Here is a 22,924-nt window from a genome sequence, read left to right on the forward strand (position 1 = left end):
CGTACCTCGCTGGCGGGAACGTAAAACGGGGCGGCCCCTGGAGAACAGTGTGGCAGTTCCTCAGAAGGTTGAACAGAACTGCCATACGGCCTGGCCACCCCACTCCTGGAGACCTACCTGAGAGAAATGAGAACAGACACACGTAAAAAGCTGTGTGCGTGCGTGACTGATGATAGCCGAGAGAGGAAATAACCCAAGTGCCCGGCATCAGAAGAACAGAGACACACAAGTAATCTGGCCGTGCCGTGGAGTACTAGCCAGCTGTGGCAAAGAAGGACGTTCTGACATGGGCGACGTGGATGGACCCTGATGATGACATGGTGAGTAGCCCAACGCAAAAGGCCACCCCACTGGTGTGAACCGCCTGGAGACAGGAAGTGGATCTGTGGCTGCCAGGGGCTGGGGAACGACAGCTAATGGGGACAGGGTCTTTTTTGGGGGAGATGAGAATGTTCTGGAATTTGTGGCGATGGTCGTATAACCTTGTGAACAGCCCGAAACCCACTGGGCTGTACTTTAACTGGGTGAAAGGTATCTTGGGAAGAAAGCATCTCTCCCAGGGTGCTGGACGCCCAAAGCTGGGTGGCGGCTGCACCTGCTTCCTTCCCGGTTTCTGGTCTCGGAGGCCTGGGTCTCCCGGTGACCTGGGCCCTGCACACGGCATGGCCTCTGGCCGGCATCTGTGACGGGGGTGTTCAGGGCAGTGAGCAGCGTCGAACACACCCAGAAGTCAAGACCCAGGCCACTGTGGGACACTGAGGTTCAAATCCCATGACTGCCTCTCTGCTCCATCACGGCCACCCTGGAGGTCAGGGCTCCCTGGTGGGCTTGGTGGTTTAGGGCTGAGTGGGGCCCCACCAGTTCCCTGGGGCTGCTCTCAGGAGCCCAATACCCAGAAGAGGAAACTGAGGTTCCGAGTGGATCCAGCCATGGAGTGGGGTGGCCGCAGGCACCAGGCCTATGGGCTGAGTCTAGCAGGGGCCCAGAAGGGAGGAGGGGGCTGTGTTTGGTTTGGGGGTCTGCAGTCCAAGCCTCCCCTCCCCAGTGGGGCTGGGGTGGGGGGTAGGTGGCAGCTCTGACTTCTTGCCCCAGGTCTTTGATTGTTTTCATGGGGCCTGGCGGCGGGCAGCCCCTTGGGGACATCAGCTGGGCTGGGGCACCCAGGGGCCTCCGGAAAGGGTTTGGAGGTGTTGGAAGCCGAAGCCTGGCGCCAGCCATGACCTTGGTCACAACCTGCCGGGCTGGTTTACCCGTCCGCCCCTTCCTGGTGCCGCTGCTTGCACCTGCCCAGCGGGACGCCCCCAGCCACCCGCAGCCGGAGGGCCCCAGGCCGGGCACACAGTGTGCGGGCTAAGTTTGGGGTCCTTTCCTGGGCACCCAAAGACCCCCCGAGTCAAGCAGACGAGGGACCCAAGCCCCAGGGACTGGGCAGCCCCGAATCCTCGACCGGGGAACAGAAGGGGTCCCCCCAAACCCCCAAACCCTCCAACCCCACTCCCCAGCCTCCCCCCAGCAAAACACACAAAAAACATCAAAATCAGGCACGGGAGGCGGCCACGGTCGTAACAGGCTGCGTTTAGTGGTTTTTTTATGTACAAGAAAAATGATATTTTTTTTCCGGTTTTTCATCATCTTTTGTCTCTTTTTGTTTTTGTTTTATTACTTTTTAAAGCTTCCCCCCCAACCGCCAAAAAGTGCATTTTTTTGTCCATTTATGTATTCATTTTTTATCTCCCACACTTTTTATAAAGACTCTCAAATACAGTCCGTGGAATGTGTCTGTGCTGTGTGCCCCGCGGGCACTTCTCCCCATCCCCCCAAAATCCAAGGCACCTCGTGTCCGGCCCCGGCCGCGGGATGGGGTCTCCCGGCCCCCTCTACCTCCTGGCCCCGTCCTCCCCCCCCAACCCCCCCGTAAATCCATATATTTAGTGCGAGATAGTCTCATCTTGGAGGTGGTGGCTCCTGGGGTGCCGACCCCCCAGGTTCCTGACCCGTCCTTTGCCAGCCACCCCACCCCCCCACCACCACCTCCGGGAAGGCTGCTTCCTCAGCTTAAATAACTTTTTAAAATAAAACTGCAAATATAAATATCTTTCTTTCTCAAAAAATAGGACTTTTTGCTTCTCTTTTTTTTGTTATTGGTTTTTTTTGTTTTTTTTTTTCTCGTTTTTCTCCTTTTTAATTTTTTTTTCCTTTCAGCCGTGGAGGAGGCTTGGTCTCCCACAGTCCCAGCTGCCTGAACTAGCTCGGTCTTGGGGGGCCCCTGGCGGGGTGGGGGGGACGGAACTTTAGAGTGCAAAGAACCCCCACACCCCACCCTCCTCCGGGGAAGGCCCTGAACGAAGCCGGGAGCCCCGCTGGGCCCCCGAAACAAAGCAGAGGAACAGATACTACAAACAGGGTTACGAGACTAGTGGCCTTGCGGGGTCCCCCGGCAGAAGCCACGCGGGGAGCAGGCTTTGGTTTCACCTGCTGGAGCCCCGTGGGTTTACATTCACTGGTTTGCTTTTTTTTTAATTAAAAAAATTTTTTTTTGCCTCCCCCCCACCAAACCCCCAAATCTCAAAAAAGGCGGCGGGGTGGGGGTGGCTCGGCAAGGACAAGCAGCAGCTCTCTGTAGCTAAGGTGTCACGCTCCCTTGCTCCTGGGCCCCCAGGCTGGTGACGGCCACAGATGGGGGCTCCCTGGGGCTTCTCTGGGCCGAGACACCCCCCGACACCCGGAGCCCCACCTGAAGCCTGGGCCGGGCCCGGGCGTCACTCACCCTCTCTCACACACACACACCCGGCCACACAACTTCACACTGATGCAAATAACAATTTCGCTTTGTCTTTTTTTTTTTTTCTATTTTTTTGTACCAGGCAGTTAAAAAAAAAAAACACCCCCCCCAAAAAAAAACACAAAAAAAACCCCAAACAACCAAACAAAAAAAGCTTTAGCTCTGTCCTTTCTGACGAGTCGGCACGACCCTCCTCGAATCATTTTTGTTTGTTTGTTTGTTTTCCTGAAAAGCGAGAATTCAGCAGTATCTTTGGCAACACTTCATCACGACCTTAATTTAAAGAATAAAAATAAAATTGATCCACGTCTATATACAGTATGTGATGGCGTGGGGGGGAGCGGCGGCGGGGCGGGGGGCAGGCCCGGCTCTGGGCCCATGCGGACGCACGCGAGCGGCAGGAGGGAGGTTAAGGCAAAATGGGGGGGCAGGGGGGCGCGACTAGCTGAAGCTGAGCTCAGGAGCTAGGGGGCCGGGGGTTTAGTGCAATTCCCGAGGAGGAGGTGGGTGTTAAAAAAGAGCGTTGCCCGGTCGGTTTCAGAACCCCAGAAAGTCCGGCCGCTGCCCCCCCGGCCCCGCTGGCTAGGACGACATCTGTGATTTTTGTTTTTCAATTGGTTTTATTGCGAGGGGACCTTGGGGACGGGGGGTCCGGGGCCCGGGCAGGACCCCGCCATGTGCTCCCGAAATCACCTCGCGCCGCAAGGAGCAGGTGCGCGGAGGCTGCCAGTTCACTGCCCCGGTCCCCCAAGTGGATCCTGAGACATCTGCGGGGGGGGGGGGATTGACAGCTGACAGGCTGGGGAGAGGAAAAGAAATCTACCCTACGGGAAAGATGGTGGCAACTGCCTTCTTAAAAAGCTTCCCTTTAAAAAAAAACAAGGAAAAAAAAAGACGCGTGGGTCACAGAGGGCACCGGGGAGACCGGCCAACGGCTGGGGTGGGAGTGCGGCGAGCAGAGATCACACCCCCACACACACACCCCACCCCAAGCTTTGCATATGCAGGAGGGAGTCGGGGTGGGGGCCCCCCAACCCTGGTCCCAGTCCGTGGCCTGAGGCCCGGTCAACGCCGGGCCTTTGGGGAGCCAGAGGTTGGGGGAAGCAGGTACCAGCCCCTGGGTTACAGTCAGTGCCTTTGAGTAAAAAGAGGGGCGCCTGGGCCGGGGGGGGGTTGTTGGTTGTAAGGCCCTGGAAGTGGGGCTCCATGGATGGGGGCGTCCAAGATGGCGGCCGCTCGGTGGCCACACATGTTGGGGGACAGGTCCTGAGGGGGGAGGCCCGGAAGTGGGCAAAGGTGGGGGGGGGGCTGGGGGGGAGTGGACGGGACGGCTCCGGCTCAGGCCCATCCCTCAGCTGGGGGGTAAGTTAAGGAAGGTGCCCCCAGATAGAGAGACAGCCCCTCGATGGCTAGCAGGCCGCGGGACACCGTTCCAATGGGGGAAGCCAAAAAACAAGAAAAGGACAGAAGGGGGGGGGGCACGGTACAATCACAGGGGAAAAAAAAAACAAAAAAAACCCCACAGCCCTGCCTTCGAGGGTCAAGTACAGATACTCCGGCCAACTTTCCGGGCCCTTCCGGAAGCCTACCTGGCCTGGGCTACCCCCCACCTCGGGGAACAGAAGTGGATTCTACGTTTGTGGTGGGTTGTTTTTTTTTATTATTTTGTACAAAAATAAATCGGCTTTTAGGAATTTCTTTTGCTCTCTCTCTCGCTCGCTCTCTCTCTCGCTCTATTTTTTTTTTTTTTGTCTTTTCAACTTTTCATAGAAGTTGGTTGCGACTTGTAAACATGTTTTTAAATTAAGAATTAAAGATAAAGTGTAGTACCCGTTCTCCTACAAAGTGCCAAGACATCAAATATGGTTGGTGATCTTTTGTTGTTGTTGTTGTTGTTTTTCTTTCGTTTTGTAAAATCTGGTTTTTTATTGCTTTTGTGATATTGGAACTTTGGACCCTCTCTCTCCCCATCTTCCCTGTGGCCCCTGGTCCTTCCCTGTGTGCGTGGCTGAAACGCCCTGGGGTCCCTCTGCTCTCGGCTGCAGCCCCCCCACACTGCTACCTGCTCCTCTGAGGAAAAGCATATTTTTATATATATATATCTATATATATCTATATATAAATTTTGTTTTTCAGGAGGAAAAGAGGGGGGAAAAAATCTAAAAAGTGCTTTTAAAAATGGGGAGAGGGTGAAAAGAAAAGTTTTCTATCTCCAGATTGTGGGGGTCTTGTGGGGATCCCCAGGCGGCCTGGGTCAGGGACGCAGGTGGGGGAGAGGGGCCCGCCCGAGGGTGTAAGTGCCATGAACGAAGGCGGTGGGGGCCCCTGGGAGGCAGCCCCGCGTGCCCCCCGCCCCCCACTGCTCCCCTACCCCCAGCACCCCAGTCTTCTCCCCTCTCTCCCAGCCTGGAAATAAATAGATTTGTGTCTCAGGAAGGGACGCCACAGGCAGGACTGGGAGGTGGGGAGGCCCTCCGGGAAACTGGGGTGGGGGGACCCCCCTTATAAGTGCCCTGAGGAAGGAGGGTGGGGGAGGGGCCCAGGACCATTTTTAACGTCCGCTCACAGCGGACAGAGATCATTTAGGGTCTTGTCTGAAAGACTCGTAGAAACCAGCGAGAGGAGGAAAACGAAAGCCCACGCGGCCCCGGCAACCCCCGTGTCCGCCCTCGCCTCAGCCGGGGGTCTCCTTGCCTCCAGACCCCAGATGGAGCCCCGAAACCCAGCGCCGAGGAGGGGAGGGGGCAGGAGGGGGGACAGGGCGGGTGCAGGGCCCTGCGGAGGGAGAAGACATCGAAAAGGATGAAAAAAAAAAAACCTAAGAAAAGCGGCTACCCTAGATTCTAAGACGCTTCATATATATATATCTGTATATATATATATATATATAGATATAGATATCTGTATATAGATAGATTTTCTTTTTTTGTGTTTTTTCGGGGGGTGGTGGGTGATTTTCTCTCTCTCGCTCGCTGGCTCCCGCTCTCGGGTTTCGGGGTGCTCTTTTTTTTTGGTATCTAGGCAAGTCCGGGGGCGAAGTTACCGTCTGTGGCGCTGCCACCGCTGCCACCATCGCCACCGCCCGCTACATTCACCCGGCCCTCGGCCTCGTCCTCGTCCTCGTCCTTAAAGTGCTTCTCCTGGCCGTTGCGCGGGGCGTCGGGGGCGCCGGCGGGTGGGCCGGCGGGGGCCCCCGGGGTGGGCTCGGGCCCGCCGCCCCCGCCGAGACCCCCGCCCCGGACGCGGGGCTTGCGGCCGCGGCGCGAGGGGACGCCGTTGCAGCCGTCCTTCTTGAGGTGCCTGTGCAGGTGGTCGGAGCGCACGAAAGTCTTGCAGCAGCTGTCGCACTGGTAGGGGCGCAGGCCCGTGTGCACGCGCATGTGGTTCTTCAGGTCGTAGTTGTGGGCGAAGGCCGCCCCGCACTGCTGGCACTGGTAGGGCTTCTCGCCCGTGTGCTTCCGCATGTGCACCTTCAGCTTGTCCTGCCTGCGGGGTGGGGCGGGGCGTCAGCCAGGGCCCCCCAACACCAGACACCAGGGCCCCCCACTTCCCAGCCCGCCCCCCCAACACCAGACACCAGGGCCCCCCCCAACACCAGACACCAGGGCCCCCCACTTCCCAGCCCACCCCCAACACCAGACACCAGGGCCCCCCACTTCCCAGCCCGCCCCCCCAACACCAGACACCAGGGCCCCCCACTTCCCAGCCCGCCCCCCCAACACCAGACACCAGGGCCCCCCCCAACACCAGACACCAGGGCCCCCCACTTCCCAGCCCGCCCCCCCCGAACACCAGACACCGGACGGTGGCCCCCCGCAGGGAAACGGCAGCACCTGCCAGCCCGCGGAACCTTCTGGAATTACTCTTGGTGGCACAAGAAAGGTGGGCCAGGATAGAATTTCCCACGGGGAGGCGGGAGGCCCAGTGCTCAAACCCGGACAGACGCGGGCCACCAGCGTCCAAAAAGGGTTCACAGGGACATCAGCGGGTGGGGGGAGTGGGATCGATTAGGGGCCAGCATTAAGAAACGTAATTTTTACATCAGAAAAAAAAAAGGCACTACTGGGACACAGGAAAAAGCTGAAATATAGAATACACTTGATCAATGAGGACATTTTTGAACGTAGGATCTACCCTCAAAGGTTTAGAAAACTGACAGATGAATGGACAGATGGATGGATGAATGGTTAAAAAGACAGACGGATGGGTGGGTGGGTGGGTGGATGGAGGGATGGATGGTTGAAAAGATGGACGGATGGGTGGGTGGACGGATGGATGGACAGATGGATAACTAGATGGATGGATGGCTGGATGAAAGGATGATGGATAGAAGGATGGATGGTTGAATAGATGGATGGATGCATGGGTGGAAGGATGGATGGACAGATAGAAACTGGATGGATGGATGGATGGATGAAATATAGCAAATATGTAGCAAAATGTTAAAAGTTGGTAGACTGAGTTTCTGAAGAGGAGATATGGTGGAGTTGTCTGTCTGGGTTTTGTATTATTTTTGCAACGGTCCCATAAATTTGAAATTATTTCAAAATAAACACTTTTTAAAAAACAAATCCATACTACAGACCGTACGGCACTTAAAAAAACACAACAAAACAGCTGAGCCCCTCAGAGCCCCTCTTTGCTTATTCCAGAAGGAGGAAGGTGGCAGAGCTCTCACCCTGTTATTATTGAGTGTCTGCTGAATACTGGGCCCTGTTCCAGGTGCTGAAAATTCCACAGGGACCGGGGCGGGCAAACATCCCCACCCTCCCGGACTGGCCTCACCGGGGTGTGGTATCTGGAGGCTGACGGGGTGACCGACAGTTCCCAGACTGCCCGGGACTTCCCTGGTTTGTGCCCTTACAAGCCCCGTGTCCCAGGCTAACTGGGCCAGTTGGTTACCTTAGTAACAGAGGCCCCAGGTCATGTCCCCCAGCCCCAGCCAAGTCTCCCCTCAGCTGCCACAGCTTCCTGGAGGCAGAAGGGCATTTGATGTGAGGCTTTGCAGGATGAATAGGAGTTGGTTCTGAAGCAGGCTTTCAGTCTAGTTGAGACCTAGTGTGGCTTAGACGTGGGACATAAGAGGCAGCAGCCCCTGCCTGGTGGATTCCAGGGAGGGACCTGCCCCCATCAGTGTGGACCACTGCTTTACAGTCAAAATAATGTGCAAGCCACATCGCCCAAGTATGGGCTACCGCAGAGCCTTGGCATGGCTATCCCCCTCTACCCAGAACATTTTTCGCTCCCAGATCTTCACAGTCAGCTCAAATGTCACCTCCTTGATGAGGACACCCCCCTACCCACCGCGGTCTTCAGTGCTCAACCATCCAACTCTGCCATTTGTGCAGCATTTCCTGGTTTCTCATCTGTGCTCCCCTCACTTGACCGTGAGCCCTGAAATGGCGGTAACTGGGCATGACTCAGCCAACTGCTGCCCCAACGCCTAGGAAGCCCCCCAGGAGCCACCATGCCTGTTGGGGAGAAGTGGGAGGTCCGAGGAACCCTCCCTGCCTGGCTCACTCCACGGGACCTGGCAGGGACAGCCGCTGGCCACACGTGGTTCCCTGAGCCCTGGCAACACAGCTTGTTCAAATGGAGATATGCTGGCAGTTAATTTGTAAAAGCCCACGGAAAATAGCTCACTAATCATTCTGCCTATAGGATTACACATCGAAATGACTGGAGTTTAGATCTACTGGGTTACGTTAGATGTACAATTTTAAAATGAATTTCACTCCATTCTTTTCCTTTTTTTTTAAATGGCTGGCTGAAGATTTTAAAATCACATGATGTGGTTTGCATATTATCTTCACTGTAAAGCACTGGTGCATACTGATGGGGGCAGGCGTCCCCCTGGAATCCACCAGGCAGGGGCTGCTGCCTCTTAATGTCCCACGTCTAAGCCATAGTAGGTCTCAAACAGACTGAAAGCCTTCTGTAGGACCAACTCCTATTCATCCTGCAAAGCCCCACTTCAAATGCCCTTCTGCCTCCAGGAAGCCTTTCCCAAACCCCAAAGACCTGCGCTCCCACAATCCTAGGTTCCTCCCTCTGGAACAGCCCACAGACTTGGTGGCCCTGCTCACTCTTCCTTCTCCATAGCTCCCTATCACCCTCAGGATAAAGCTGCTGGGCCTGACAACAGAGGCCCTTTCAGACCCCTGCCTCACTCTCCAGCCCTGCTGCCCTTGCACGAGCCAATGGAACCCGGGCTGTGACGAAATCATCACCCCCTGGACGGGCGAGGACGGCACCCAGCCTCCAGGCCTTCCCACCCACCCCCTCCTGCAAAGACTCCTCAGCTTACAGAGGCTCAGAGAGGGGAAGTGCCTGGCTCGGAGTTGCACAGCGGGTCGGGGGCAGCACCGAGGCAGGGTGGGGGCGGAGGCAGCCCCAGTTTCGTCACCCCAAGCCTCAGCCCGGGTAATTATAGCCCCAGCCGCCACCGGCCTGGCTTACTCAACGCCCCGGTGTGAGTCAGAAGGGCCCCTGGGCCGGGAGGAAGGGGGTGGGGGCTGGAGCCCCGGGTGGGGGGCGAAGAGGAGCCCGAGTAGGGGTGTGGAGGGGATGAGGCCTTGCCAAGGGCTTCTCCATGCCTCGGTTTCCCCACCTGTCAAGCAGGATCGTCTCTGGGTTGGGAGCGGAGGTGCCAAGAGGGCTCTAGACTCAGCGTGAAACTGAGCTTCGGGCCTGGGGACGGGCTCTCTCTCGGCCTCTCCTGTCCCTAGATCCTGGTTCCGGAGCCTCGGCCAACAGCCCTGGCGAGCTGTCCCTCTGGGGCCCAGAGATCCCCCGGGAGCAGGGCTGGCAGCAACCTCACGACCCCTCCTGGAGTGGGGAGGGAGCCCCCAAGATCACTGTCACCCCGATCTCCCCATAGGGGCGGGCCTGCCAGCTACACCACCTTCCTCCCAGTCGCTGCCCTTTGCCCCCACCCGGCCCAGTCAGGCTCCGGAGTCCAGGGGTGCCCGGGGAGGGGGTCAGCCCCAGTTCCTGTCCCCACGGGGCGGGGCCGGGAAGCTGGGACAATGGCCTCTTTCTTTAGCCCGGGCGGGCGTGGCTGGGGGAACCCCAGGGCGGGTGAGGGGTGAGGGGTGATGCTGAGTCACCCAGCCTGGCCAGGCCCCTGCAGGCCACCCCCGGGCCGGCCCCTCCTGGGTCCGCTTGGCCCCATCAGCCGCCTCCGGACTCACTCCTTAGCACTGAATTGCAAACTCCCCCCAGCCTGGCCTCCACCTTCCTCACCAGCCAAGGGGACACGGTGCCCCCTCCTTGCTCCTTCCTCCTCTGGCCTCCGGATTCCCCAGGCTGGGCTGGCCTCAGGGTCCTTGCACTGGCTGTTCCCTCCACCTGGGACGCCCTTCCCCACATCCCCCCACAGCTCCCGGCCTCGCCTCCTTCAGGTCTCAGCTCAAACGTCACCACCTCAGTAAGGCCTCCTGCTTAAAACAGCAACATCCAACTCTGTTCCCTGCTCTTTTCCTTTTAGCACTTTCCTCGGATCAGTTTCATAAATGTGTGGCCCGTGGAACATCAGCCCCATGAGGACGGGGGTCTTGGTTTGTCTTTTCACTGCCACGTCCCTAGAACCGGGCCTGGTACACAGCAGGCACTCTATAAATGCAGGCGGAACAGAACAAACTACCCTGGCGCAACTCTAGCAGGCTCCCGGGAGACTGAGAACTGACCCAGCAGCCAGAGCTCCCTGCTCCCCCGGGGGGCAGCAAGGAGGCAGGCAGCACCCCACTTCCTGGAGCAAAAATCAGGCAGCCCCCATCCCCTTCCCTTCCACCTCTCGTCTTCACTGTCTGACAGGTTTTACGTTTTGGGGGTCACCCAGCACTGCACCTGTGCTCTCCCTCACAGGAATGGCAGCTCTGAGGGCAGGGGCTTGGCAGTTTTGTCCTCCACGGGCACAAGGGGGGCCCGAAAACGGACAAGCAATTCCACACCAGGGAACTGTCTACTTCTCCCCAAGGGGCAGTGCAGGGAGGGGAGAGGGAGGGTTGGGGGGCTGGGGTCCAGGGGTGGCTAGAAGTTGGGGCCACACAGCCCTGGATGCCCCCTTTCCTGCCAAGGCCACACCCCCACTGGCTTGACCCCACCCATACCACCTGGCCCCACCCCCTTGGGCCTAGACCTGCCCGCAGGATGACAGCCTGCCCTTCTCCTGGCTCCACCCACAGCACCTGGCCCCGCCCCCGCCAGACAGGCCTCACCCTCACAGCAGTGACACTTTCCTCTCCTGGCCCCACCCACAGCACTTGGCCCCACCCCTGCCAGACTGGCCCCGCCCTCAGCAATTGGCACTTTCCTCCTGGCCCCACCCACAGCACTTGGCCCCGCCCTTGCCAGGCTGGCCCCGCCCTCAGCAATTGGCACTTCTCTCTCCTGGCCCACCCACAGCACTTGGCCCCACCCCTGTCAGACTGGCCCCGCCCTCAGCAATTGGCACTTCTCTCTCCTGGCCCACCCACAGCACTTGGCCCCGCCCTCAGCGACTGGCACTTCCCTCTCCTGGCCCCACCCACAGCACTTGGCCCCACCCCTGTCAGACTGGCCCCGCCCTCAGCAATTGGCACTTCTCTCTCCTGGCCCACCCACAGCACTTGGCCCCGCCCTCAGCGACTGGCACTTCCCTCTCCTGGCCCCGCCCACAGCGCCTGGCCCCGCCCTCCCCCTCCAGGCCCCGCCCCCGCTCACCTGGTGAAGCGGACCTTGCAGATGTTGCACTCGTAGGGCTTCTCGCCCGTGTGCGTGCGGATGTGCCGCGGCAGCTTGCCGGCGCCCTGGATGACCTTCTCGCAGATGGGGCACTTCTGGAAGGCCTTGGCCCGGATCTTCTTCTCCACCTTCTGCGACCAGGCCGGGTAGACCTCGCCGTCGTGGCTGCCGCTGAAGTACTTCAGGTAGTAGTCCATGACGCCCTTGTCGTCCGCCCGCGACTCCTCGTCGCTGTCGCCCGCCGCCGCGCCCGCCCGGCCCACCGACGACATCATCTGCTGCAGCAGCGTGCTGGCCGCCAGCCCGTCCACCTCGGGCCCGTCCCCGTCCCCGTCCTCTGCCGGCCCCGACAGGAAGCCCGGTGAGTCGCCCGGCTCGGGGGCCGCCTCGGGCAGCGAGGACGCCTCCTCCTCGGCCCCGGCCCGGCCGTAGTGGCCGTTCTGCGTGGCAGCGGCGGCCGGCGCCGGGGGCCCGGTGGGCGGCGGGAAGAGGCCCCCAGCCTGGGAGTCCTCGGCACGCTCGGGCCACAGCCCCGGGTTGCTGTCACCCTCGTCCCCGTCGCCTGTGGGCGGCCGCTCGCCCGGGGGGCCTGGCCCGTAGAAGTCCAGGCCGTTGCAGTCGCCGGCGGCCACAGCAGCCACAGCGGCAGCCACGGCCTCCTTGGTGGCGTCCAGGTCGTCGTCAGAGGCACCAAAAGCAGACCACGGGAAGGAGGCGGCGGCGGCGGCGGGGGGCAGGCTGTTGATCGGGTTGCTCTGGAAGAACTCGAGGTACTCTTTGGCCCGCAGGAGGTTGCGCCGATCGAGCTGGTCCACGAGGTCCAGCTGCCCGGCATCGGCCCCGGCGTCGGCTGCCAGGATCTGGCGGTCCAGCAGGTCGGCACACACGTGGCTGACGGCGGGGATCTCCAGCAGGCGGGCGGCGCTGAGGATGTCACTGACGTTGGCCGTGCTGACGGTCAGCGTGGCCGTGTAGGCGAAGTCCATGAGTGCCGTCAGGGCCTCGGCGCTGACGAAGTCGATCTCGTAGACGTTCTGCTGGTCCACCACGGCGCCCGAGGTGAACAGCTTCTTGAAGTACTGGCTGCAGGCGGCCAGCACCGAGCGGTGCGTGGGGAACTCGCGGCCCTCCACCAGGATCACCACGTCGCACAGCAGGCCCTGCGTCCGCTGCTCGTTGAGCCCGCTCAGGATGTCACTGCTGTGGTCAGGGAACGGGATCCCGATGGGGCCGTCCACTCCGCCAGCCATCTTCCGCGCCGAGACCTGCCGGGCCGGAGGTGATGGGGAGGGGAGGAAGGTGGGCGTCAGGCGTTGGGGACGCCTGCCCCCCACCTCGGTTTCCCCGGCTGTGCTGGCCCCCTCCCTCCACAGTGGGACGCCGCCTCTGAGATGTCCCTGGGGCACACAGTAGGTGCTCAATAAATGTGGCCTGCTCCGAGTTGCTTTCCTTGGTGCATTGGGATGGCACCTTTTCTGGGTGTCTGTGGAGGGCCCGTTTGCAAAGCACCTACTGTATGCTGCTCACAGCGGGTCCCCTTTCCAGAAGGCCCCGTCTCCCTGGTGGAGATGAGGGGTCAAGGCTCGGAGATGCGAGCCCACGGTGAGGAAATGCTGGTGCCCAGGCCTCCCAGAGGAGCCAGGGCTCTGGGTCAGCTGGAAGGGGTGCAGTGGGGACCCATGAGCCTGGGGCCAGTGGTGACAGGGTCAGTGTGGGTGGGCCCTGCTTGCCCTGTGGAGCCCCCAGGACACATCTTGGTGCTGGGGACGGATCATTCCGGAAACCAGGCCGCCACTGCCGGCCGCTCCCTCTCCCCACCCAGCTGGCCAGCGCCCCCATAGAGAAGCGGGAACCTGGGGGAGTCTCGGGTCCGAGTGTCCCAGAAGGCCCTGGCACTCTCCAGGCCTCAGTCTCCCCATCTGTCAAATGGGCAGGGGCCTTGGGGAGAGGCAGGAGCTGGCAGAGGATTGGGGGGGGGGCTCGGTCTGCCAGTCCCGCCCCCCTCTCCCCACCCCCTCCTTTTTTCCGCCTTCCCCTCGGTGTGACTCATCCACCCACTCGGGTACTTGTGCAACCCTCTGGCTCCCGTCCCCACCCCTGTGCCCCCTCCAGGGGGCCCCGGCAGGCCCTGAGCTACCCCGCACGGCATGTCCTCCTCTGCACCTGGAGCTCGGTCAACGTCCCTGGGGGAGAAGCCCGAGCTTGGCCACTGCACCCCCACTCCCCCCTACACCCGTCACCCCCTGGTCCCCTCCCTGGCCCGGGCACTAACCCGGAGACCTCGCCCTCCGCCTCGGCACCCTGTGGACGCGCGGCTGCTTGGCCAGGGAGGGCGGCTGGGCCCAACGTCCCGACCGGGCTGTCCTGTCCCGGGGGCGGGGGGGGGATCCAGGCTGCGGGGCTGACACAGAGGCTTTTGTGCGGCCTGCTCGGGGACTACATTTCCCAGGATGCCTCTGGCGGCAGCGCCCCCCCACCTCACCCCCCCACCCCACTGCCTCCCGCCCGCCCTCCTTCCCGCTGCACCAGCTGCTCGGCTCCTGCTCGGCTCCCCCCGCTCCTGCTCCGGCCTGCAGTGCTGGGGAGGTGGGGGGAGCTCAGAAGCGGCTGCTGGGAGCGGGGTGGGGGGGTAGAGTGGGGGCAACGACCCCCACCGAGGTGCTGACCCTGGAAGCCCTGGACTCGCCCTTCCAGCAGTTTCCGCCCTCTGCCACCATCTGCCGTCTGGCCTCGAGGGCGAGCGGGCAGACGGGGTGTCGCGGATCAGACAGCCTGGGCCCCTCCTTGCCTCCCCACCCACCCACCCACCCCACAGCGCAGCAGGGAAGCGACCTCTGACCCGGGCCACCAACACCCCAAGATGGCCGCTGGGGCCTTGCCGGACGGCCTCAGGTGAACCAGGCCCCGTTTTAGGTGTTGGAGAAACGGGGGCTCGGGGAGCTGGGGCCGCTGGCCATAAGTCTCCCACCCTGGACCACCCCTGGGCCTCTCCTGGGGTCTCTAACCCCCTCCCCGCAAAGGGCGAGGCCTGGGGAGGCCCCAGACAAGGAAAGCCCCATGACAGCCTTGCGACTCCCACTTTACAGGCGAGGAAAGCAAAGCCCAGAGAGGGTCAGCACCCCAGCCAAGGACACACAGCACAGCTGGTCCCCCGGAGCCTGCCTCCCCCGTCCCTCCCTGCCCCAGGGGCCATCGCCGCCTCCCTCGCTCACACTCTGGAAACTTCACACTGGCCCCGCAGACTCCTGCCCCCCACACCCCCTCGCCGGGGACACTGGCCGCCGCCCCCACCCGGTCCTCCCCTCAGAAAACTGCAAACCCCCAAAGGCCGGGGAGGGAGGACAGGGGCCTAGCAACTAGCCTAGGCATTTATTGAGCGCCTGCTGTGTACCTGGCCAGGCTGGGCTATGACAGGAGCAAACTCGGGGCCTCTGCCCACAGTAGGGGCTTCCTAAGGGGCAGCTCGGCTAGGGGACAGGCACCCTCTCCCCCAGGAAGCCCCACACCTACCCTCTCCGCCAGGGTCCCCCACCCCGAGCCCTCGCAGCTCCGCCCCACGCTCGCCTCCGTGGGATTTCCGGGTGCTGACTCGGCGGCACAGGGGCAGGCCCCGGCAGGCCCCTTCTGGGCCGGAGGTGGGGCGCCCTCCTCCCTCCTCGGCCGCTCCCAGGCCCGCCCCGTGGCGCACAGTAGGGACGCAGGAGGCCACCGGATGAAGCAAAGTGCAGAGAACTGGGCCGGAGTGGGCCCACACCCAGCCCCACCCGCCCGGCTGACAGGCACACCCTGCGCTGGGGGATTGAACAGCCTGCCTGTCCCACCTCCCATCTAACCTAAGGTCACTTGCTGTAACTCCTTCCAAAGGCAACAGGATCCGGGCCTGCATGCCGTCCTCCCCTATCCCCAGCCTTTCTTTCTGGGGACCAGACCCTGAGCAGGGGGCCCCAGTGGGCCCCCCTCGTTTACAGCCTCATCACAGGCCTGGGTTGTCCAGACGAGGAAAGCTGCTGATCGGACCAGGCCAAGGTCACACAGCAAATGAGCGGCTGGCTGGCTGGGGACACCAGATGAGTGGGGGGTCCCTGGCGCTGCAGGTGTGACCCAGGAGGGCTCCCGGGAGGAAGCTGGTCTCGGCACTCAAGAGCCATGGGAAGGGCACTTGGGCCCCGGGGAACAGCAGACGTGAAGCCCTGGGTTAAGGTGCAGAGGAGAGGGGAGCAGGGGGGAAGGAGGCTGTCGCCGGGGAGACACAGGGGCCTCCCCAAGGTCACGGTGAGGGCCGGTCTGGGCCCCTCCCACCCACTCTGGGCAAAGGAGAAGGGCAGCTGGCAGGGAGCGGGTCGTGGGGGGAGAGGGGCGGGTAACTGGGGACAGCCTGATGAGAGAAGACAACAGAGGAAACACAGACTTCTTTATCATGCCTACTACGTGCCAAGCGGGGAGGCCTGGGTTCGAAACCCGGCTCCTCCATTTCCAAGCTGGGTGACCTTGGGCGAGAGGCAATGCTTCTCTGTGCCTCGGTTTCCCCGGGGAGGAGTGGGGGCAGGACAATGCCACGGACGGGGCTACTCCAGAGCCGGGGGGAGCACAGCCAGCCTCGCCCGAGCACCTACTGTGTGCTAGCACCAGCTCCCCAAGGTCCCACACGCCCCTTGCGGGCTCCCCGCTTTCTCAGCTCCGTTTTTTGCCTGTTATTCCAGGAATTCGGCTCTCTCCCCAGCTACTGAGTGTTGAGGAAGTGGGTGGCAGGGGCCCGAGGAGGAAGCTGGCGGAGCCATCGTCTGGAGGGAAAAACCGGGTCCAGAGAGGGGTCACACAGCGAGCCTGGCAAGCAGGTGCGGCCGCCGGGCCCTCCGCCTGCCAGCCTGTGTGACAAGGTCCGTCCCAACGGGTTACCCCACCCTCACCCGGTGCCAGCCCCCGCCTGGCCCGCACCCCAGGCTCGGGGTTAATGGGGCAGGAATGTGGAGCCCCAATCGGGGTGTTGGGGGGCCACCCACGGCCCGGGGCGGCTGCCAGCCTGCCCCCTGCCCGCCTGCCCTGGCGGGCCTCCCTCCCAACAAACAGGCCCTCGGCCATTTTCCGTGTCCATTTATTGCCCTAAATGGGGAGGGGCTTCCTGTTCGGGCCTTAAAGGGCCAGAAGCAGGAAGGCCGTGGGCCTAGTGGGAAGTACGTGCCTGCGTGTTCACGGGGAGGGGGGGGGCAGGGGGTGAGGAGGTTGTGGAGATCCCATCCGATCCCCAAAGTGAACCTCAGCCTTCCTCTGGGGATAGCCATGCCCAGCCCTGAGACTAAGGCCTGGCTCACAAGAAGCCTCAGGAAGCCAGGCCCATCCATGGTGAAGGTGGAAGGAGTGAGCTCCCCGTCCCCGGGGGTAAGCAAAGCCAGGCTCCACAGAATTCTATCCCTGCCCAGCCTGCCCTGGGCTCAGGCTGCACCTGCTCATTCTCCATTGTCCATCAGGGGCCAACGGCGAGTTCTGAGAGCCTCCGCCCCCTCCTTTCTGTCCCTCCCCGGGCCTGCTTGTCACCTGGTGGCACCCGCACCCCTCCAATCTGAGAAGCCCCAGATGAAGGTGGCAGCCCGGCCAGGAGGCCGGAGGGGCTGGTGCCCACAGAACCCGGCCAAAGCCTCCCATGAAATGCTCCCCGATGGAGGGGTAGGACTGGGCCTTCTTTTCCGGTCAAACCAGAAATGTGTGGGTGGGGACACCTGCACCGAGTGGCCATCCACGGCCTGCTGGGGGGACAGATGGAGGGGCTGGTCCTTTGGCCAGCCTCCCCCCGGGTGCCAGATTCTCCACAGGGCACCTGCTGTGCCTTGGCGCTCCCCATTCCCGAGGGCAGGGGGTGGGAGGGGTGGCAAGGACTCCTCAACCAGACTGGGGGACCCTGGCCTCAAGGGTCAAAGAGAGAAGCCCCTCACACACACTCAAACCACTGATCCTCGCAGCTCGGGGAGGCAGGCTCTGGAATCGCTGGACTGCTGGAAAACTGGGGCCCAGAGAGGGAAGGCGACTTGCCCAGGGTCACACAGCAGAGGCTGGATCTGGATGCAGGCTGGACACCTAGTCCCTGCCCACGAGGCCTCCCTGGACCCCTTTCCCCATGACACTGCCCGGAAGGCTGACCGCCCCCGTCACAGCCCCCGGATGCCAACAGGAGACCGAATGCCGCCACCATGGGGTCGTCGGAACCACCTTCCAGGAACTGGTGGTGGCCCAGAAGGCGCTCCCCAATCGTTCCTGGCTGAAGCCCCGAGACGATGCCCGGGGGCTGCGGGCAAGCTCCCCGTGGCACCGATGGGCAGACCGAGTTGGCAGAGAGGAGGGGACCTACCCCAGGTGGCCCGCAGGTGGGGCCGAGGGCCGGGCTGGGATTGGACCACGCTGGCCCCCACCCAAGCCTGCTCCTCCAGTCCCCACCGTAGGGAGGTTTATGGTCTCAGGTGCCTGGAGCTCAAGGTGACAGCTGGGGGTGGGGCCAGGTGGGAGGGGGTACTGCCACCCCCGCCTGGCACTCGGGCACAACCCCAGCCGGGCCCAGAGCTTCCTCCCCAGTGGAGGGAGAGAAAGAGAAGGCAGGTGGGGACCCCCACAACAAACCCATCCTCCAAAAGGGGGGCGCCCCGGCGGTGCCAAGAGATCAAGGGGTTTGTTGTAGGTAGGTCTCGGAGCGGCGGGCCAGGGTTTGAACCCCAGGGCAACCTCTTCCCTGAAGCCAGCGCCGCTTCAGGGGGGCTGCCTCTGAGCCTCCGCCTCGGGGTGCCAGTGACTGTCCCCCTCGTTTTGCTGGGTCTAATGGGGTTATAAAACCCAGAGCCCTGCCCCATTCCGAAGGCTAAGGAGCGGGACTGTGGCTCGGAAGGGGCAGGGGAGGGAAAGTCTTTGCAGCCCATAAAAGTGAGGCTGGGCAGCGGGAGGCCTGGGGCTGGGCGCTGTGTGACCTTGGGAGCCTGGCTGTCCCTCTCTGAGCCCCGGAGAGGCTCTGGTGAGCTGGCAGGGCTGGGCACAATGGGCAGGTGCCTGCCGTGGAGGCCGTATCCCTGACCTCCGGTCCCTCTCGCAAACAGGTGGGCAGGTGCCCCCCGGGCCCGCGACGCAAGGAGGACTTTGTACGGGTCCTGGCTGGGATTGTGCCGGAGTGGTCAGATTCAGCTTCAGCCAGGTGACCTTGGGCTGCAAAAAACTTCCTTCCAGGCCTCAGTCTCCCCTGCCCTGCCTGGCACCTGCTCTGGAGCTGGCTCCAGACACCTTCTACCCCCTCTTCCAGGAGCCTTGCCTCCTGCCACCCTTATGGGCCTCAGTTTCCCCCTCTGGCAACAGGAACCATATCACCCACCAGGCCAAGCTACGGAAGACAGCGAGGGCCTCGAGGGAAAGAAAATAACAACTCCAGGACTTGCGAGTCCCCCAGGAACACAGCCCACCGGGCCCAGGCTGGGTACGGTTCGGCGTGCCTCAGTCTCCCCCACGGAGGAAAACCTGTGTCCGCTCCCTGCAGCTGCCAGCTCCCAGGAGGGCCCTCCTCCTTGGGGCGCCCGGCCCGGCCAGGGTGCTGACTGGTCACCCCACAGCCAATCAGAACTGAATAATACATGCCCCCCTCGAGTGACCCACGAATTAAAATTTCAGTGTCCCCGTTGGCTCCTCTTTCCTCTAGCAGGCCCGCGAATCCCACGGCTCAGCTTCTCCGGCACCCAGCTCCTGCCCCCCCTTCTCCCCCAGGCTCGTCTCCACAGTGATGGCTGGCGGTAAACAGAGCCCCGAGCCCAGCATGCTCAGGGGTGGCCCTGGGAGGGGGTGGGAGGGGGAGTCAGGGATGACCCCTTGCTTAGATCCCCTAGGCTGAGGCCCCTACCCCGACTGCCAGGCCAGGGGGACCCTGGGATTCTCCGAGACCTCTCCCACACAAGCTCTGCCAATAGGAAGTGATCGCCGGTAGTGGGGAGCCCCCCCCCCAACCAGTGGGGGAGCGGCAGTCTCAGGGTTACGCCCTGGCCCTGCTGGGGAGGGGGGGTGCTGCTGACATGGAATCCCGGACGCCCTCTCCTCCAGCTCCTGCTCCGGGAGGCAGCTGGCAGGGTGGGGGGGGGGAGCCCAGCGGGCCTCCCGTGGGTGAGCCAGGTGGGCACCGCTGCCCCGGGGGCATCGACACCTCTCTCACTTCCGCAGGCTGCCTTGGTGTGGGGGGGGGGGGAGTTGCCTGCCTCCCCCTGCCGCGCCACCAACTCCCGGCTTCATTCCCCCAAACATTTCGGGGGCGCCCACCGAGTGCCCAGGCCTGGCTGGACAGCACCCTGCTACTGCAGCTCCCCCCCCACCCTGGACTGGGGCTCCCCCACCCCCACCCCACCTCCAGCGCTTCCCAGGAACCCGCAGAGGCTTGGGCCCTTCGGGGTGCACCGGCTCCCCGGCTCGGCTCAGCCCCCCGCCTGGTTCCCAGGCCCGGGCTGGTGGGGGGCGGCGGGAGAGAGGGAGCCGGATCCCCCCAGCTCTCCCCCTCCCCTGCCCCGCTCTGGAGTCGCACGTGGTGGTGGCGTCAAGGGGAAGGGAGAGGGGAGGGGGGTCCGGGCCAGAGGAGACGGGGTCACGCGCTCTGGGGGGCGGCCCACGCCCCGCGTCCCCCGGCGGAGCGGGACCCGGCGGCCGCGCGGGCAGGACGAGGGGCCGGGCCGGTCCCCCCACCCGGGGCTGAGTCAGGCCCGGGGCGGGGGCAGGAAGCGGCCCCCTCCCCCGCCCCGACCGCAGCGCGCGGCCCCCGCCCCGGCCCGCGGGGGCCCCCTGGGCGCCGCCCGCGCGGGGGGCTCCTACCTCCTTCCCGGGGCAGCGGCGAGGGGGCCCGGGGCCCCGGCGGCGGCGGTGGCGGCGGCTGCGGCTGGGCTGGCTCCCTCCGAGGGGCCGGGAGGCGGCAGTGAGCCTGGCCCCGCGCCACCCCCCGCCGCCGGCGGCCAATCCCCACCCGGGCTGGGGGGAGGGCGATGCAAATTACCCCGGATCTGGGTCCGCCCGCCCGCCTCCCCCACGCCCGGGCCCGGCCCGCACCAGGCCGCGCATCCCCGGGCTCGCCTGCGCCGCGTGGCCGCCCGGGCCGCCGCCCTCCCCGGGGAGCGCCGGGAGGCCGACCCCCCCGGCACCACCCTCACCCCAAACCCGGGGCGGGGGGCCGAGGGGAGCCGGGGGGTGCTGGGGACGGTTACACAACCAGGCGGGGAGGGGCCCCGGGGCGGGGAGGGGGGCCGGGCCGCGGGCCGCGCAGCCGGAAGCCGGGGACCGCCACCGGCCCCCGGCGAGGGGAGCCCGGCTCCACGCCCCGCCCCCGCGGCCGCCGGCCCCGCCCCCGCGCCGCGCCGCGCGATCGGCCCGCGCCCATTGGCTCGCCGGCCCGCCGCTCACCGCCCCTCCTCCGCAGCGCTCCTCCCCGCGGGCCGCGGAGGGCCGCCGGCGCGGGGCGTCCTGGGACTTGGAGTCCGAGCCGCCTGCCACCTGCCCGGCGCCGGCGGCGGGGGGACTACGCAGCCCAGAAGCCCCCGCGGCCCGCCCGCCCACCCGGACACCCCACCCCTTCCCCCTCCTTTGCAAAGCCCCCCTCCCTGTTTTTTCAGCCCCCTCCCCCATGGAGCTCAATCCTGGCGGACTCCAACGTATGCACGCAGCACCAAATAGGCCCCCGTGGGGCGAGAACGCCCCCCGCACCCGGCTGCAAACTTAGCACCCTCTGTGTCCCCACGCCGGCTCCCCCCCACCCTCAATGCAGACCCGCTTCCCCTCCCCCGCTCCCCGCGCGCCTGGGAGCCCCGAAAAGCCATGCACCCGGGTGGAGGGGGGAGGGTGCTGGCGCCCAAACCCATGCTCTTCGCCCCCTGAGCCCTCCGCTCCCGGGCGGCGCCCCCTGCCCGCGCTCGGGACCCGGGGCGCCTCCAGCCTCCCGGCAGCTGCCAAGCACCCCCTCCTCTCAAACTTGGGGAACGTCCCCGGCTCCCCGGGTCTCCGCGGCCCGAGCGGCCAGGGGTGGGCGCAGCGCCCCCGGCCTGTCCCCGCCCTGCAGCCGGTCCTGGGTGGGGGCTAAGGTGGGGCGGGGGGGCCCGCGCCGGGCGCTCACTTACCTCGCGGGGCCGGGCCGGGGCCGGGGCCCGGAGTTGGCTCTGGGCTCCTGGCCGCTCGCTCGCTCGCTCCGGGGTCCGCGGCGCTCGCTCTGCCCCCCCACCCGGCGCTCGCGCTCCCCTCGCCCGCGCTCCCTCGCTCCGGCGGCGGCGGCGTCACTGCCCCTACAGTAACTACAGTACAGCCAAAGCCCCGTATGATGCTCGCGACTCCCTTCCTGGTTTCTCCGAGGGCAAGAGGGGTCCTCCCTTGTCTTAAAGGTGCCGCAGCCGCCGGGTCCCCCCCCCCACGCCCTGCCCGCCCCCCCCACCCCGGCCTCGGAGGCTGGAACAGGCTCGGCAGGTCCCCTCTTGCCACGTCTCTGCCCTCCCGTGGGGCTTCGCCCGCTGCCCCGGGGAGACCGGGCTGTTATTAGGTTTTGTGAAGTTGGGGGGGGGTCCAGCCCCCCCCGGCGCGCCCCCCCCTCTGACCTCTCCGCCCCGCTCCGCGGCGCCGTGCCAGCCTGCCAGCTTATCTGGCCCCAGAGCTCCCCGGGGCGTGGGGGGAGCGGGCCCCCCGGGGTGGAGGGGGGTGGGGGCCTCCAGATAAACAGGCCCCCAGCCTCTGCGGAGGGCGGGGTGCCGGGGGGGTGCGCGGGCTGTGCCCCCGACGCCTGGGGCGTGGCAGGATGGCAGCGGGGGCGGGGAGGGCTGTGCGGCCGGCGAGGACGCGCGCGGGCGTGGGTCGCGGGCGCCCCGGCGGCTGGGGTGGGAAGGAGGGTGGGGGGGGTAATGGGGGGGGAGACCCCCGGGCCTCAGTATGGGCCCAGACGCGGGGCGAGCTCTCAGTGACGGCTCGGGCTTGGCTGCCCTCGTCCCTAAATGCCACTGCCAACCTGTCCTCCCGCGATTATATAAAGGAGTCGTCTCCACCCGCTGCGCCAGGGGCGTCGCGGGGCGCGGGGCTGGCGAGGGGCGGGGAGGGCTGTGGTTGTCCCGCTTCTTCTCCAAGTTCCCCCCCACACCTCCCTCCTACCCGCAACCGCGGGCCGCTGGGCGGGACGGGGACCCGAATCCGGGACGCCAGGGTCCGCGTGGCTGGGGAGGGGCGGCGGTGGGGAGTGGGGCAGTCGGCTCGGCCCAACTCGTTTTTGTTTTTTTTTTTTTTCCCCTGTCCATTTTCTCCCACTTCCTCCCCGGTGGTGGGAGAGGGCCGGCGGGGGACGGGGGAGGGGACAAGCGGTGAGAACAGCGTGATCCCGGGCGGCCGGCGGCCCGCTGCGCACAGTAGGCGGGAGCCCTCAGCTCCCCGGGGAGGGGCGCCCTGCCTCAGTTT

General features: G+C 64.3%; 2 protein-coding genes across 3 annotated transcripts; one reads left to right on the forward strand and one right to left on the reverse strand.

Moving 5' to 3' along the window:
* Positions 1 to 2,085: 2,085 nt before the first annotated feature.
* Positions 2,086 to 21,743, reverse strand: ZBTB7A (zinc finger and BTB domain containing 7A). Of its 2 annotated transcripts, none has more exons than XM_037823816.1 (3): positions 21,613 to 21,743; positions 11,486 to 12,771; positions 2,086 to 6,268 (listed from the first exon to the last, which is right to left on the reverse strand). In XM_037823816.1, the coding sequence occupies exons 2-3, from the start codon at positions 12,754 to 12,756 to the stop codon at positions 5,800 to 5,802; spliced, it is 1,740 nt and encodes a 579-aa protein (XP_037679744.1). In that variant the 5' UTR covers positions 12,757 to 12,771; positions 21,613 to 21,743; the 3' UTR covers positions 2,086 to 5,799. The 2 variants fall into 2 exon arrangements, with proteins under 2 accessions (XP_037679744.1, XP_037679745.1); XM_037823817.1 differs by lacking the exon at positions 21,613 to 21,743 and adding an exon at positions 20,321 to 20,805.
* On the forward strand, positions 17,616 to 21,783 carry LOC119525295 (basic proline-rich protein-like). Its single transcript, XM_037823986.1, has 7 exons — positions 17,616 to 17,933; positions 18,580 to 18,674; positions 18,780 to 18,950; positions 19,235 to 19,260; positions 19,475 to 19,620; positions 19,682 to 21,150; positions 21,264 to 21,783. The coding sequence occupies exons 1-7, from the start codon at positions 17,616 to 17,618 to the stop codon at positions 21,781 to 21,783; spliced, it is 2,745 nt and encodes a 914-aa protein (XP_037679914.1).
* The last annotated feature ends 1,141 nt before the right edge of the window (positions 21,784 to 22,924 follow it).

This window comes from Choloepus didactylus (genome assembly GCF_015220235.1).
Source record: "Choloepus didactylus isolate mChoDid1 chromosome 25 unlocalized genomic scaffold, mChoDid1.pri SUPER_25_unloc1, whole genome shotgun sequence".
Taxonomy (NCBI): Eukaryota; Metazoa; Chordata; class Mammalia; order Pilosa; family Megalonychidae; genus Choloepus; species Choloepus didactylus.